This window comes from Oryx dammah, unplaced genomic scaffold (assembly GCF_014754425.2).
Source record: "Oryx dammah isolate SB20612 unplaced genomic scaffold, SCBI_Odam_1.1 HiC_scaffold_29, whole genome shotgun sequence".
NCBI lineage: Eukaryota > Metazoa > Chordata > Mammalia > Artiodactyla > Bovidae > Oryx > Oryx dammah.
Genome location: NW_024070213.1, coordinates 89,408,308 through 89,424,561, shown reverse-complemented (window position 1 = coordinate 89,424,561; position 16,254 = coordinate 89,408,308). Strand labels below are relative to the sequence as shown.

General features: G+C 54.8%; 1 protein-coding gene across 4 annotated transcripts; it reads right to left on the bottom strand.

Annotated features, from left to right (window-relative positions):
- Positions 1 to 1,890: 1,890 nt before the first annotated feature.
- Positions 1,891 to 7,700, bottom strand: ATG101 (autophagy related 101). Of its 4 annotated transcripts, XM_040234186.1 has the most exons (5): positions 7,666 to 7,700; positions 7,244 to 7,370; positions 4,908 to 5,044; positions 4,199 to 4,526; positions 1,891 to 2,603 (listed from the first exon to the last, which is right to left on the bottom strand). In XM_040234186.1, the coding sequence occupies exons 3-5, from the start codon at positions 4,976 to 4,978 to the stop codon at positions 2,199 to 2,201; spliced, it is 804 nt and encodes a 267-aa protein (XP_040090120.1). In that variant the 5' UTR covers positions 4,979 to 5,044; positions 7,244 to 7,370; positions 7,666 to 7,700; the 3' UTR covers positions 1,891 to 2,198. The 4 variants fall into 4 exon arrangements, with proteins under 4 accessions (XP_040090120.1, XP_040090122.1, XP_040090119.1 ...); XM_040234188.1 differs by lacking the exon at positions 4,908 to 5,044 and having other exon boundaries at positions 7,666 to 7,699; XM_040234185.1 differs by having other exon boundaries at positions 7,244 to 7,690.
- Between the last annotated feature and the right edge of the window lie 8,554 nt (positions 7,701 to 16,254).

Below are 16,254 nucleotides of genomic sequence, written 5' to 3'. Positions count from 1 at the left end.
CAGGCTTTCTGTCCCTGGACCAAAGTTAAATGCTGCTTCGGCTTCCCTGGTGGCTCAGTGGAAAAGAATCTGTCTGCCAGTGAAGGAGATGTGGGTTTGATCCCTGGGTCAGAAGATCCCCTGGAGAAGGAACTGGCTACCCACTCCAATATTCTTGCCTGGGAAATCCCATGGACAGAGGAACCTGGCGGGCTACAGTCCATGGGGTCACAAGAGTCAGATACAATTTAGCTACTAAAAACAACCAATGACCTAGGTGCCACTGGGACAGAAGGCAAATGAGCAGTGTCTAGAACCTTAGTGATGCATAGCCTTCATCACCCCTTTGGGAGCCTCCTGGGTCTGGCTAAGCAGGCCAGAACCCCCCTGGTCCCAGGTGTGATGAAGGGGAAGAGGAATTTAAGGCCTGCCCCATTCCTCTGCTCAGGCCTGAGGTCAAGGAGAGTTACAGATCAAGGGGAATGATCTGAGTCACCAGGGCTCCTGTCCTGACCTTGAATAAACCAGTCCCCTGGCCCTGGGAAGTCACAGTGCCAAAGAGGATAGAGATGCTATTGAACTGCCCACTAAAGGGAGCCTGCTGCCAATTGGGTGTGCCACAGCCAAGCCAGGGTGAAAGTCTGGAGCAGAGCCTGGCTGCAGAAAAGCATGAAGTCTGGGGAAGCTGGGATGGACAAAAGACACTCCTGCCCAGGTCTCCTGAGAACTCCCGTAGCAACCCTGAGCTCTGTTTAAAACAAAGTCACTGTTAGTGAACAGCTGAGTCAGCCAACTCCTCAGAGGAAATGAGCTGGTCTAAAGAGAAAAAGGCCCCCCAGACTGCAGCAAGCCAGGTAGGATCACATCTCATTAAGGACTTGCTGACAATGGGCCTTCCCCATCTCCAAACCCCTGAGAACCTCCTGTTCTCCAATTCACCAGTGCCCCAGAGGCCAAGGGTATGACATCACAAAACTCCTCATGAAATAACACATGGCCAAAAAGTTGCCTGAAATGAGAAAAATGTGCAAACACTTCCTGGCCATCCTGGCACCCATTTCCTCCAGGACCATGGACAAGACCCCCAGACCCTGGCCATTTCTCCTTTAGCACTGCTGCTTGCTTACACACTGTTCATTTACTTTGGTTAGAGCTTGCCCCTGGGTAACAAAAAGCATTGTAAAATATGGAAGAATAAATCAATGAAAAGCACGCTGATCTTGACAATGTTTGCCTAGAAATGGATGTGAGATACCAAGTGAATTTTTGGTTGCTCTGTCATGTCTGACTCTGCGACCCCATGGACTGTAGCCCACCAGGCTCCTCCGTCCATGGACTTCTCCAGGCAAGAATGCGGGAGTGGGTTGCCATTCCTTCTCCAGGGGATCTTCCCAACCCAGGGATCAAACCCAGGTCTCCTGCATTGCAGGCAGATTTTTTACTGTCTGAACTACCACAGAAGCCCATGTCAGCCCAAACCAGAAGTGTCACGGGATGCCAGTCTCAAGGTGGCCAATCTCTCTCCAAAGGGAGAAGACACCAAGTCAAATGAGCTTTCTATCAAGTGGGGGCCTGTGTGTGCTCTATGGATAAGAGGAGATATTCTTTGGGGTCATCTGATAATATAAAAGGCAGGTCATAGCTTCCTTAGGAAGAGAGGAGAAATAGCACAGCCATTTCCAAAAGCAGCAGATCCTGATCTGTGTCATCATTTATGGGACTGACCGTGGTCACACCTGCTTATGTGAATGTCTAACAAAGTACAAGATCGATGAGCTTTAATCTATCTACAATCCCATCATGCACCCCCATCTTGGAATAATGTCCTCAACACACTCATGTGTTCCTCGAAGTTCTGCCAGAAAGCGTTAAAATGTTTCAGGGAGTAACACCAGTCAAGGGAGAGACAGCTCAACCCAAACTCACATTCTCAGCTTTATTCACCATCCTAGTGATGGCTCCTCTGTACAGTGCAGGAAAGGGGAACCCCGCCCCCCGAAACCAGGAGTATGGAGAGACAGTGCAGGCCAGACTTGACCGTCAGTGAAGGTGACAAGGACGACCAAGGACTGGCAACCACACTATGAGGAAGCCAGGGAGGCCCCTCCAAGTCTCATCAAGGACCCGGAGCAGGTTCCAGAGCCCCAAAGGCCTAACAGTACGATCCCCAGAAGCCAAGGTCCATAAGCCATCAAGGAGCACCGAGGCCCTGGAGAGACCTAGAGGGCCAGGGTGTCTTTGATGAGCCTGCGCATGGTGGTGGTGACGGAGGAGCCCAGGGCATCGGTGATCTGGAAGGAAATCTTATAGAGGTAGGGCTGCACGTCCCGCAAGCCCGTGTCAAACACGTTGTCCACCTCTGACTGCGTGGGCATCTTGGGCAGGTACTCGTGCCGGTTCATCACCTCCACAATGTTGATGATCTTCTCGCAGAGCTTCTCCCCCACCTTCTCCCGGCAGATCTGCCGCTCCTGCTCCGTGGCCAGGGCCACCACATGCACCTTGACCGTCCACACTTCCCAGGGGATGCACTCATCAGAGAACGGCCAGCGAGACTTCTTCTTCTGGTAGAACTCCAGGGACATCTGCCCCAGCCCGTCGCCCCCGGAGTTGCGCAGAGCATCCTGGGGAAGGAGGAGCAAGAGTGAGCAGGCCAAGGCCTCCACTGGGTTCTCACCTGCAAGGGCCAGCTTCCTACGCCCCAGAGAATCGCTCTATCAGACCTCCAGGGAGGGCAGGGAATGAGACCCAGAGAGTACAAGATTTGTGTAAAGTGACACAGATGGTTCCTCTTAAGCAGAATCCTCCTCCATTCCCTCGAAGACAACCTAAACTCACAGTTTCTCAAGAAAAGCCCGGCGATCCTTGAATAGAGAGACAGAAGCCAAGGGACAGAGCGGGCTGGGAGGGGAAGGACAGGCCACATCTAGAGCTTCTCCCTCTTCCCCTCGGAGAAGCAAATGGGGCCACCTGGTCTAATAAATCTGCCCGTCCCCCCATGGGGTGTGATGGCCCACACTCTTCCTCCCAGTGTAGCCAAGACCCCAAAGCACCTGTCTACATTTCTGAGTTAGGGTCAACCCAAAGGTAAGGATGCCTCCCTCAACTCCTTAACAGCCCATCAGGAAGTAAGTCTCTCCTTTATTGACAAACCAAGCTCCCATTCCCTCTGCTGACAGTAACAATAGCTGCCGCTTCTACAGTATCCCGTGTGACGGCTCTCCAGCACTTGACATAGTCGACTCACTTAATCCTCGTGGTGCATACACCCTATGAGATGGGTACAGCTTTCATTCCAAATCTACATATAGTGAAACTGCAGTCCAGAGGAGCAGAGTCACTTGCCCAAGATCACACACTTGTGGGTGGTAAGAGCTGGCTCGAGTCCATGCCCTTAAGAGTCCACTGTTTCATGTGCTTCTCATAAGCATCTGGAGGACAGGAGTCTGAATACCTCTGCCTCCCCTGAAGGGGGACTGGGAAACTCATGAACGTGCCCTTTCTAGGCTTGGAGCGATGGGAGGGTGGGGAGTACCCTGTGGCTGGTAGAGTCCACCCCTTATGAGGATCACACGTTTATGGAATGGAAGCCAGACAGACAACCCTCCTCCTCCGATCTTAGGAAGGGCACCTTACGAGAAATTTCCTTGGTTACTTTAAATTTTAAAAACATGCACTCACTGAAAGAGTGAAACACTGTGACCCTGAATGAAGACAGAATTAAAAATCACACCTCCATTCCCGCCCCGAGATGACCAATGTGAGCGGCCTGGCGTGTCCCTTCCACCCTTCTCCTGGCCCCTACAGGCCCACACAAGACACCTGCCACACCGCCCACAGGACCCTTCTCTGGGACTGCCACTGCCTGAGCCCAGCAGCCCTCCTTCTCAGGGAATCTCATATGAGAAAGGCCCGAGTGTGGAAGCAGAAGCAGAGAGGTGTCAGTAGAGAAGAGGTCAAGAGTGCAGAGGCGATCATCAGCCCAGGGGCCCTGGATGCCAGTGCTCTGAGGGCTTCCTGCTCTCCTTGCTGGTATTTTTACAAGGCCCCCTCATCCACCCCCCTACCAAGCACTCCTCACCCAGAGGAGCTCTGAACACGCCTGTTCCTGAAAACCTGCAAGAACCTGATATGCACACCTAGGAAGCGCAAGCTGGTTCAGCAGCAAGGAGGTGACGACACTTAGCAGCCACCTGCCGCCCACTGCACCCCACCTTACCCTGAATTCCCCGACGACCTTGCGCAGAGCGCGGTCCAGCTCCTCCGAGGAGACACGCACATAGGTGAAGTCGATGAAGTCGCAGTCCACGTCCTGGGTGCCCACGGTGCCGATGGAGTAGGTGCCCTCCTTCTTGTAGTGGAACTTGCCGGTGCTGCGGTGCAGGAGCACCGTGTGCAGCACGGCCAGCATGGCCTCCTCCACCTGCCGCCCCTCGACCGACACCTCCAGCACCTCCGATCGACAGTTCATCTTGCAGTTGGTGGCCCACGCTGAGGTCAGGGACCAGAGGAGAGACGGTGGAGCTTCACCCCACCCAGGGGCCACCCTGCCAGAGGAGCCAGGTCAGAATGAGGACACATTCTGCCTGATCGGCGTGTCACCTGCTCACATCCTTCCAGGCCCAGCCCTGTCCCCTGCCGTCGCGGCCCTTTTCTGCTGGCAGAGGGCTGCAGACTCTTGGGATGGGAGGTGGGGAGAACCTCACAGCTACCAGTCCAAACACCGAGCTCCGGCCTGAATTCCGTGACGGCACCCAGTATGCTTTACAGCACATGCTCACTGTGAACCCCTGCCAGCCCCAGCCCTTGCGAAGCTGCCAGGATGGAGGACAGACAGGCAGGTAAACTTCACCAGAGGAGTGAGATGCCATGATTGGAGCGAGAAGAAAAGGAAGACTGGAATCTGACCTCCCGGGACCCTGAATGACCAGGCATCCGGACTCTGTCCCGAGGGCGGTGGAGAGTCCATGCATCTCTGTCCAACACTGAATCTGCCCATCAGAAAGTTAACTCCAGCCGACAGATGAAGAACGGCTCGTCACTCTTTGAGGGGTCACAGACTGCTCTGAGAAGTCAGTGAAAGCTAAGAAGACTGAACTTGAAAACCTCACTGACACAGACACACCAAATCTCACAGACTCCGAGGTAAAAACTTGCCAATTTAAGGGACTCTCCTGGTGGTCCAGTGGCTAAGACTGTGTGCCCCCAATGCAGGGGGCCCGGGTTCGATCCCTGGGCAAGGAACCAGATCCCACGGGCCCCAGCAAAGATCGAAGAGCCTGCGTGCCACAACCAAGAACCGGTGCAGCCAAGTAAATAAATATCAAAAAAAAAAAGCTTGTCAGTTTAAGGCAGAAAGGGTTGGGCAAGGAGTCCAGTTAGAGGCCAGCACCGTCATGCCACTGCCACCCAGTGCAGTGGGATGTGGCAGAGTGATGTGCAGAGTGTGGCGCTTCCGCATCCAATGGCCCAGGGTCTGAATCCCAGGTCTCCAGTAACTTGCTCTCTGACCTTAAGCCAATCGCTCAACCTCCGAGTCTACTTCCTTATCTGTAAATATGGAATAAAATGACACGTGTAAAACACAGCAGGCTGGTGGTTAAGAGCAGGGACTCTAAAGCCAGACTGCTTGGGTTGGAACCCCAGCTCTCTCATCAGCTCACTGTGGGATCAAGGGCATGTTTCCTCACCCCTAAGTGCCTCAAGTTCCCCAATCCATAAAAAAGGGATATTCACAATAGCTACCTTGAAGGTGTCCTCTCCAGAATAGGGTGAGCTGGCATCTGTAAAGCACGTGAAGCAGTTCCTGGCAAGCACTAAGCACTCAGTATGAGCTGCTCTAATTACTACGTTGTTATTGCTAAGAGATGACGAAAGGCTACGACAGGACTGGTGGAGGGAGTGGGGAGGGAAGAACAGACTAGAGAACCAGAACTTCATCAGTAACTGAATATGAGCTGGGAAGGAGAAGGAACAGTCAAATTTCTTAGCTGAGAAGGTTCAGCTTACCTCCCCTGACAGGGAATCCACCACCTCTCCCAAGCAGGTCATTCCAGTCTTTTCAAAGTTCTATCCAGAGACTCCCTCTGTGGAAGGACTTTGTCTCTCAGTGCTTTAAACTGCTAATCTTAATTCTGATATCAAGAGTCACACACAGAGTAAGTCCCACCCCTTTCCCACAAAGGAGCCTTTCAGATATTCAAAGGCAACTCTGCCATCACCCCCTTACTCCTTCTACAGGTTAAAGGTCTCCAGTCCCCATAAACATTCCAGCTTCACATCACATCTTAATTCCTCGGGGGCAGGCAACTCTCTTCAAAGTGTACTGGTTTGTCTCTTTGCGCCTGAAGTCAGGGAGGCAGTCCACAGACCACTCAAAGATCAAGCTGGCTCTGCCTCACACTGGCAGTCAGCCCAAGACTACCTGTATCATCAGTTATCTTTTCACAGGTTAATCTTGTCTGGTCTCTCCTGAAGAAGTGAAGTCGCTCAGTCTTGTCAGACTCTTTGCGACCCCGTGGACTGTAGCCTACCAGGTTCCTCCGTCCCTGGGATTCTCCAGGCAGGAATACTGGAGTGGGTTGCCATTTCCTTCTCCAGGAGATCTTCCCAACCCAGAGATCAAACCTAGGTCTCCCGTATTGCAGGCGGACGCTTTAACCTCTGAGCCACATCTCTCCTACTAGTAGACAATTCCTTAATGGCAGGCACTGTATTCTATTATCAGTGGAATCTCAGTATACCTGGTTCCAAGTACACAGCAACTGCTCAATTCATCCTGAAAGGACTGCTGGACTGATTTATCCTATATATACTCTTAGGATGAGCAGGGCTTCTTGCTCATTTCTGCCCTCTAGTCTAACTCCATCCAGCAGTTTCCCATCTGAAAACTCCCAGCTCTGGTCCAACTCTCTTTTCTTCCACAAACCCCCTCTGGTATCCCCGACAAACCGTCAAACAGGCCATCCCTCTTTTCACTTTTGCCCCCAATCCAGGTTCTTCCCTCATTCTCAGTGCTATTCAAGATTCCACTTCAGGAAGTCAACACGAACCAACCCCAGCCTCCTTCCCAACGCGGCCACCTTTGCTCTGTGATGGGCTTGTCTGCTCCCTCACCCGTGAGCAGGGGACTTTGCCAGGGCAGTGCCTGGGAAGTCTCATCCCTTCGGTGCCCCCAAGGCCCAGGTCTGCAGAGTACCGGGGCAGACGCTGACTGCTGCCTCCTCTGGGTCAGCCCGGAGCCCAGGGTTTCCCCCAGCCTCACCTTACACGGAGAGGCTGGCACGCGGGTCACTCAGGCTGGATCTTGCCCTTTCTCCTCCTCACGCACAGGTACGCCCTCCGCAGGTACACCGAAACCTCCCCGCGCGCCACGAGCCGCAAGAGACAGGCTGAACGCAAAAACACAAAGTTATTCGGCTCCGCATCGAGAGACCCTGTCGGACTCAGGAATGACTTTCCGTCCGGGTTAAGTTTCTCCCGCCGCCAGTGCCGGCGAACCTCCACGGTCCAGGGACGCGGGAGGAGTGGAGCCCCGCGCCCAGCCTGGCCAGGCCCGGGAGTTCGAGGCGCGCCCGCGTTCGCACAGAACAAGGGCCACTCGGCTAGAACTGTCTCCCACCTCCCAGAATCCCCGTCTGGGACCCGCGGGGCAAGAAACGGCCCTCCCCGAAGAGACCAGATCACCTCGGCAAGAGGCGGTGCCGGCGCCGGAAGACCTGGCCCGCCCCTGCGAGCCCGGCCGGTCCCACCTGCTCCATCGGCCTCCGGCGGGGGCGCGAGCACAGCTGGCCGAGCCCTGACACCAGGGCAGCTGCCCGGACCGTTCTACCTCCACACCAGCGGACAAAGACAACCTCATGGAGCTCTATACTTTGAAGATTGCTTTCTTCTGGATTATTTCTCGGATTTTAAGATTTGATGATAAGAAGTATCCCCCTCGTTTGGACGAGTCCATTTAACCCCACCACCGAGGATGTTGTTGTGTTTCGGCTGGAACAACTCACTTCCGCCATAGAGATGAGAGGGAAGGAGGGACCAGACGAGCTCTGTGCTGCCTCCCTAGGCGGAGAGGAGTCATCGGCAGGGAGCCAGCTCTGGGACCGAGACGTGGTCCCCGATTCTGGTCTCAGAGGACTGGAAGAGGTACTGACCCCCTAAAATGAGGGACATGGCATTTGGAGAGGTGCCCTGGAGATGAGCTCAGGCCAGTGTTCTGAGTGGGAAAACTTTAGTTGGTTCAATGTGCATGATGAAAGATATCAGGCAAAGAGGGCTTAACCTTACTCGGTTATCTTCAGGAGCATTTCTTGGTGCTCTGCCATGACCGGTCTGGTGACTGTTCTTGCTTGTAATTCTGCCATTGCCTCTGTATGGGCCTCTTGATGTTATTCACCCTTTGATTTTCTGCTTTATAAATGGGGCCTGGGGAAGGAGAAAGTAGCCGGCCTGACAGGCCAACATCCTCCTCTAGAGCCTGGACTTAACCGGAAGGGAATCAGGATGAGCTACTGCGAGGGGAGGATCCGTGAGAAGGCAAAGGAGGGAGAACCAGGGCGGTTAGCACCAGCCCTGGGGAGGGGGAGGAAAAAGCAGAGGGACTTCTCTAGGGGTCCGCTCTTCTGCCGCAGGGGACGCTGATTCGATCCCTGGTCAGGGAACTAAGATCCCATATGCTGTGCGGCACGGCCAGGAAAATAGAAAAACAGCCTAACTTCCACCGACTGCCGGAGAGTGTGGGGAGTGACTGAAGGCACTCTGTGCCCTGACACACTCATCTCAGGAGCTTTCACTGCCACAGTCCTGACATCACCATCATCAGAATTACCTGTCACTGAGCTTTACAAGGCACCATACTAGCACTTCACACGCACTAGTGTGTTGATTTCTCCAACTGCCTTGGAAATTAAGTACAATTTCTCCCCAGTTTACAGATAAAGAAACTGAGGCTCAGTGATACAGAGTGACAAGCTGTGACGGCATATTTTATGCGTCAACTTGACTGTGCCACAGAGTGCCCACACATCTGCTCAAATATTATTCTGAGTGTGTCCATGAGGGTGTTTCTGGAAGAAAAACGTTTGAATCACAGACTTAGTGCGGCTTCCCTGGTGGCTCAGTGGTAAAGAATCTGCCAGTGCGGGAAATGCAAGAGGCATGGGTTCAATTCCTGGGTCGAGAAGATCCCCCCTAGAGAAGGAAATGACAACCTGCTCCAGGATTCTTGCCTGGGAAATCCCATGGACAGAGGAGCCCAGCAGACTATAATCGATGGGGTCACAGAAGAGTCGGACACAACTTAGGGACTAAACAACAACAAAGCAGATTACCTTCCCTACGGAGGTTAATAGTAATAGTGTTAGCAGCTCAGTCGTGTCTGACTCTTTGCAACCCATGGACTGTAGCCCACCAGGCTCCTCTGTCGGTGGAATTCTCCAGGCAAGAATACTGGAGTGGGTTGCCATTTCCTTCTCCGGGGAATCTTCCTGACCCAGGGATCGAACCTGGGTTTCCTGCACTGCAGGCAGAGTCTTTACCGTCTGAGCCACCAGGGAAGACTCTATGTGCGGGTGGGCCCCAACCAGTCAGTTGAAGGCCTGAATAGAATAAAAGGTTCTCACCCTCCCTGATTACTTTCAAGTTGGGACATCAGTTGTTTTTTTTTTTCTCTCCCTACCTTCAGATTTGAACCAAACTATCAGCTCCTCCTGGGCCTCGAGCCTGCCAACATTTGGAATCACACCATCAGCTCTCCTGGATCTCCAGCTTGCTGACTGCAAGCTTGGGACCTGTCAGCGTCCATAATCACGTGAGCCAATTCCTCATAATAAATCTCTTTCTATATATACACATTCTATTGGTTCTGTTTCTCTGGAGAATCCTGACTAATACATTTGCCAAGGCCACACAGCTACTCTGTCCTCATTCTGCCAGTCTTTTTTTTTTTTTTTAATCTTTTTATCTTTTGGCTATGTCACACAGCATGTGGGATCTTAGTTCCCAACCAGGGATTGAACCCGTGCCCCCCCGCCCTGGAAGGGTGGAGTCCTAACTGCTGGACCACCAGAGAAGCCCGCTGCCAGTCTTTTTTCCCACTCTCCTCCCTCCACACTCATGCGTCCGTCCCTGGAGCCTTTCCTGCCCGAGGATGAGGTTGAGACGTCTCACCTCTCCTGTCTCAGGCCCAGATCCTGACCAGTCCTTGCCTCCTCATACTTCCCTGAATCCTTAAAGGGCCATTCTCACGGTAACTCTGAGCCTGAGTCCTATACCCATCTGGGTGGTCCTGTCAGGAACATGGTGGGGGTGGTCTCAGCCCCTCAAAATGAGGCTGTGAGGAATGAATCCTCCCATCCTCCGCCAACACTCCTGCTGACCCAGATGGATCATGCAATCAGGCTGCACCTGTGAAACTGTCCCCATGCCAGGCCCATGTCCTACCTACCAAGGGGGACAAGTGGCGATCCTGGCCCTCCGGGAGGGCCTCAGAGTCTCACAGAGGAGATGGACCAGGGGTTGCACCTGGGTGGGAAAACACAGCAAAGCGTATGAAAAAATGACAGCAGGTTCTGCAGGGACCAGAGGGGGCCAGGATGGAAGCCACTGCTGTAATCCCAGAAAGATGCCTGTGGCCTGGAATAGAAAGTGACACAGTCAGAGTGAAAAGGAGTCCCAGGCCCTGCTCTCAGCAAGCTGGGAGGTGACGGCACCAGCAGAAAACCGGGACGACAGCAACCCGAGGAGATGGACAAGAAGGGAGGTTGGCAATTCCGGGAAGAAATGGGGCGACATGGACTTATGCTGGGGAGGCTTCCTGAAGAAAGAGAAAGAAAGGAGCTAGAGGGAGAGGTCTCAGTGAGGGTGGAAACCAAGCATTCTGAGGCAGGACGGGCCAGCACGGGGGAGCTGACTTCTCAGTCAGAGTCACGGCCAGCCAGGCAGACAGGCAACTGGCGAAGGCCCTCTGAGGCACGTCTGCGGCAAAACCTTGCGGAGGGACCTTGAAGGCCAACCCAAGACCTTGGGAGTAGGCAGCTGGCTTTGCAAGGCGACTGTGGCCTCAGATGGCCCCACCCCATCCCAGTGCACCCAGGGGAGAGCTAAGCCCTGAAGCCACCCCCAGCCGCTCCAGAGCTGACCCCCGTGCGTCACAGGGAGTGACTCAAGCCTCAGCAGCAACAATGAGTGGGACTGACGTCAGGCTGGGGGCTCCCGACAGTGGCCAGCTTGGCTGGGCAGCCGGCACCCTGCCTCCCGACCCTCTAGTCCGAGCCAGGATGTGGGGGCGATGAGGACCAGCTGTCCGCTTCTGACATCTGCCCCCTGGGATCCTGGGCAGGGGCCACTCCACTTCCCACTCTTTCTGGGCTGTCACTCCCAGCACCCCACCCCACCCCCGCCCTCCCTTCAAGGCGGAGGAAATGGCTGGGCGGACGAGAGAGTGACAGAGAGCGTGAGAAAGAGGGGCCTCCCAGCCCAGCCTTGTCAGGAGCCTCAAGACCTGGGCAGGGCAGGAGGTGGCACTGGCTGCCCTTTGCCCCGGGATGCGTAGGGCTCTGGCCTTTGGTGATGGGGAAGGCTGGTGTGTCTCTGTCTCCTAGAAGATCTTTGTGTTTATCTCTCTGGCCAGCTGGGGTGGGGCTTTGTTTCTGTGTCTGTCCCCCAGAGGGAAGGGGTCAAGCTACCCTTCCTGCAAGGTCTGTGCCTCTGTTCCTCTGGGAGGTGTGTGCATGACTGTTGTTCTTTGGGGCAGAGGATTCTGTGAGACTACCCGTGCAAGAAAAGAGACCTGTTTACCCACCCTTCGTAAGGGAGTATCTCTACCTACTCCTGGGGGGGCTGCTTTTCTCTCCCAGGTTTCCCGTCGGGTGGGGTTACCTCTGTATCTGTCCTCATGGTACCCCAGTTACCTGGGATAGGTCCAGGTCTTCCGCTTGGGCAACCCTGATGCTAGACTCCCTGGATGGGGGCCCTGTTGCTCTGATGTGCCTGGATGAGGGCAGCAACAGTCAGCACCCGCCCGCCCAGCTCGCAGCTGGGCACTGCTCCCTGCTAACGCAGCATGTACCCAGAAGGGCCCCCCCGCACTCCCCTCCCTGGCCCAGCTGCCACCCCCAGCCCTCCCAGCCGTACCGGCATGATTTATGATCCTGAGCCAGCACCTGGGTGAGACCTTGAGGAGACCTCAAGTGGCCACCCTCCCTGGCCTAGCAGGGTCAGGGCCCAGCAAGAAGCAAAGGGGAGCAGGGGTGGTGGGCAGAATGGCCGGAACATGGGCCTAGGGGTGGGGGGCAGGAAGCAGATGCCAAGGCCCCAGGGCCCTCAGGCAGCTCTGAGTCCAGCTGGGGACCCTGAAATGTGCCCCCTGCCCTCAGAATGTTCCCAGCTGTGTGGCAAAGGAGATACTGAGGGGGTGGAGAGGGGTTTCCTCAGTCTTGTGCTCCTTCTTGCCCTTCCCACAGTAGACTAGAAGCTTCCAAGTCCCAGTGGGCAGCCTAGGCCTTACCCAACAGCCCCCAGCCTGGGAGCAGGGCAGGGCTGGCAGCGGCCTGAGCCTGGAGCAGGGAGGAGCAGAGGTTTGGGGCTCCAGGTAACACAGAGCAGCTGCTGGCTGAGATTTAGGGCTGTAAGACCAGGCCTGGACAGGGCCGCAAGCAGATGGACAGAGGCTCATCCCTTCAGCCTCATGTTATGAGAAGGCCCAGCAGCCCTGGGGTCACTGCTAAAGTCAGGGGCTTGGTGAGGCTGGGGCTCATCTAGATTTAAGCTAAAACACCCTGGGAATCCCCAGGCCCAGCTCTTACCTGAGGCAACCCAGCACTGCCCTCAACCAGAACAGGCCCAACAAGGGCTCCTCACAGCCATGGAAGGACATCACTAGACCTGCAGACTGTCCCCAGCTGCCTACCTCTGAGAAATTCTCATACGCTTCTCTCCGCAGCCACAGGGCCAGCTACCATCCAGCCCGGCGCACTGGACATTCAGAGCAACCGTGAGGTACCGTGCAGCTCAAGTACCAGGTGGTTGCCCGTGAGGGTCAGAAGCTTCTGCGCCTCCTTGAGGCCGACCCTCGGCACCTCCCTCCGTAACCACGGCAACTTCTTCCATCCCAGGCCCTAGTGAAGGGCCATCAGCCCCTACTCACTCAGACCTTAGACCTTAGAACCATAGCCCCTTCACTGTGGCACCTCCGGACTGGGGGCCTCTGGGCACGGGGCCCAGCGTGGGTGAGGCGGGGGACAGAGGGAGGCAGGCTTCCTGGGTCTCCTGTGAGGACAAACAGAAAGCTTTGAGGCCTCGGAAAATCCCGCCTGGGATTCCAGGCCCTGCCGGCATCACTGCCTTTTGACTATTGTCCCCGACGGAAATGACCCAGCCCCCAGGCTGCAGGGACAGAGCAGCCATTGTAAGGCCCCACCAGGCTCAATGCCCCCTTGTTCGTCCTCCCAGCCCCTAGCAAGACTCGGAGGCCAGTTCTTCCAGTTGCTAATTGGAAAGAAAGGGCCTGCCTTCAGGCACCAGGCCTTGGGTGGGGCAGGGCGGGGCTGGAGAAATCAGCCCCCGCCACCCTGTACCCCTATCACCCAAGTCCTGGAAAGAAACCACTGTCCATGGTGTTTCTTCAACTTACAAGGCCCTGTATAGGGAGACCTAGTGATTAAGGACAGTAGTTAGACCCACCCAGCTCAGCCACTTAGAAGTCAAGTGACCTTGGGAAAGTCATTTCCTTTTCTCTGAAATGAATTCTCCTCTTTGGCAAAAAACAATAGCTATTATTTATTGGTGCTTGCTACATGGCAGGCACTGCTGGAAACAACTTTGTACACATTCACCTTGTAATCATTATAGCAACTTTGTGAAATAGATACAACTATTTTCCCCACTTGTAGATGCTCAAGCTGAAGCTCCAATCCTTTGACCACCAGATGTGAAAAGCCAACTCATTGGAAAAGACCCTGATGCTGGGAAAGGTTGAAGGCAAAAGGAGAAGGGGGCAGAGGAGATGGTTAGATAGCATCTCCAACTCAATGGACATGAGCAAACTCTTGGAAAAGGCAATGGCACCCCACTCCAGTACTCTTGCCTGGAGAATCCCATGGACGGAGGAGCCTGGTGGGCTGCAGTCCATGGGGTCGCTAAGAGTTGGACACAACTGAGCGACTTCACTTTCACTTTTCACTTTCATGCATCGGAGAAGGAAATGGCAACCCACTCCAGTGTTCTTGCCTGAAGAATCCCAGGGATGGGGGAGCCTGGTGGGCTGCCGTCTATGGGGTCGAACAGAGTCGGATACCACTGAAGCGACAGTAGCAGCAGCAGCTGGGAGATAGGGGAGGACAGAGGAGCCTGGAGTGCTGCAGTCCAGGAGGTCACCAAGAGTCAGACACAAATTAGTGACTGAACAACAACATAGATGAAAACACCGAGGCGCAGAAAGGTGAAGTGACTTGCCCCAAATTCCACAGCTAGGAAAAGACTTTTTAAAAAGCCAGGTAGTCCGGTTCTGGAGTCCTTGCTCTCTTCACTCTCCTCTGTTGCAGGCTTTCCTCAGGGTGGTGTTGAGGACTAGAAATAGCAAATATATGGACTCAGTGGATGATGAAGCAGGTGTGGTAGCTGCTGTCCTCACCATGGTGCCTAGATATCGGTAGGGACCAAAATTCTCCACTGCCCTGCCTGCTTCCTGACCCTGGGAAGAATCTTCTCAAGCACCTTTGCCTTCCCCGGGGGCCTGCCATGCGCTCTACATCTGTCTGTGCCAAAGGGTGACCCAAAGGGAGAGAGACTCAATCCAGCTACAGATGGTGGGAGATTTCCCAGCAAGCTCTGCTCCTAACCAGAGTACTGCCACCAGACTCACCTCCACACGGAACAGACAGGAAACCAAGGCTCAGCGAGGGAGTGGGGCTTCTCAGAAATCAGCATGGAGTTGGAGGAAGGGCTGAGAAACGAAGCAGATCTCCTGACCACCCCACCCTCTACCCCTGTCTCACCAGGTGCTAGGGCTGTGGCAACTCAGGGGCTCTGGCAGGGCTGCCAGGAACATGTGCTTGGATGTTCAGACACTGTGGGGGGTGGCGGCCATCATGCACAGGGCCCAGGACTCCCCAGCCTACCCCCACGTGGACCCTTCAAAACACCTGGGGCTTAGCCATCATCCCAAAACCTGAGTGAGGGCAGGTGGTGAGGGTCTCTCTGGGGAACCTGTAGGCAGGGGCTGGAGCACCAGGGAAGGCCCTTGATTGTGTTCTACTGTGGAGCAGAGCCCTATTTTGTTGAGCTTCCTTCAGGCAGGGGCTGCCCTCATCCAGCCAGTTCCTAGGGGCTGTCGGGGTGGAGGTTCAGGGGTCCTGGGTCAAGGGTCCTCCTGCACAAAGCGCAGGGTAGGGGGCCAGGCCCTGCGTGGCAGCCAGCTACCTTGGACTTCGGTATAGGGTCAGTTCTACATTTGTTTTTCCAAAGAGTGGCTCCCAGACCTCCAGCCTCACAGGCACCTGGGTGCTGGGTGAAAGTTGAGCTCCATGGGCCCCGCCACTCGTCAAATCCCAGTCTCTGGGGTAGAGCCAAGGAATTTGCATTTTAAGCCAGCTAAGCATCTGATGGGTTTGGGAGTTGGAGAACCTACTTGGGGGCATTTGGGCACAAGCAGGGAACTCAGAACAGTCTTCCTGCCAAGAAGGTCAGGGTTACCATAACCTGGGTCCTGCTGCTGGTGCACTAGGCTTGTGGGGAGGGATACTGAAAGTGGGGGTGGGGAAAAACTTCTACTGAGTAAGGACAGTGGCTACCACCTTCCTGGGCTGCCCTGGACCCAGCCCTACACTGAACACCCCACCCACACTCCTAGGGCACATGTGAGCTGGGGCTTCAGGTTAGGAACTTCCAAGGCAAAGCCGGTGGCCAAATTGGCCCCCAGCACAGGCCCCATCCACAAGCCTGGCCTGTTCACCAGAGGCTTTCTCCATGTCAGAAACTAGTCTGAGTGGTGTCATTACTTTCACCTTTTATAAATGAGTAAACAGGCCTCAGTTTGCCAAGTTGGCAACATGCAAGATTTATGGGAGCTAGGGACTTCCCTGGTGGTGCAGTGGTTGGGACTCTGCACTTCCACTCTAGCGGGTGTGGATTCGATTCCTGGTCAGGGAACTAAGCTCCCATATGCCACCTGACACAGGTTGCCCAAAAATAAAGACTTACAGGAGGCACCTCTGTCTCTATTATGCTATTTTGGGGGTGGGTGGTATGGGTAGAGGGTGCCAGAGATAAGATCTCAGC

Excerpts from the sequence above, each read along its gene's own strand:
- ATG101 (XM_040234186.1), bottom strand. The coding sequence starts at position 4,978 with ATGGGCAGATTCAGTGTTGGACAGAGATGCATGGACTCTCCACCGCCC. Across the intron at positions 4,527-4,907 it reads GGACAGAGTCCGGATGCCTG|GGTGGCCCCTGGGTGGGGTG; the intron begins GTCATTCAGGGT and ends CTCCTCTGGCAG. Across the intron at positions 2,604-4,198 it reads AGGTCGTCGGGGAATTCAGG|GATGCTCTGCGCAACTCCGG; the intron begins GTAAGGTGGGGT and ends CTCCTTCCCCAG.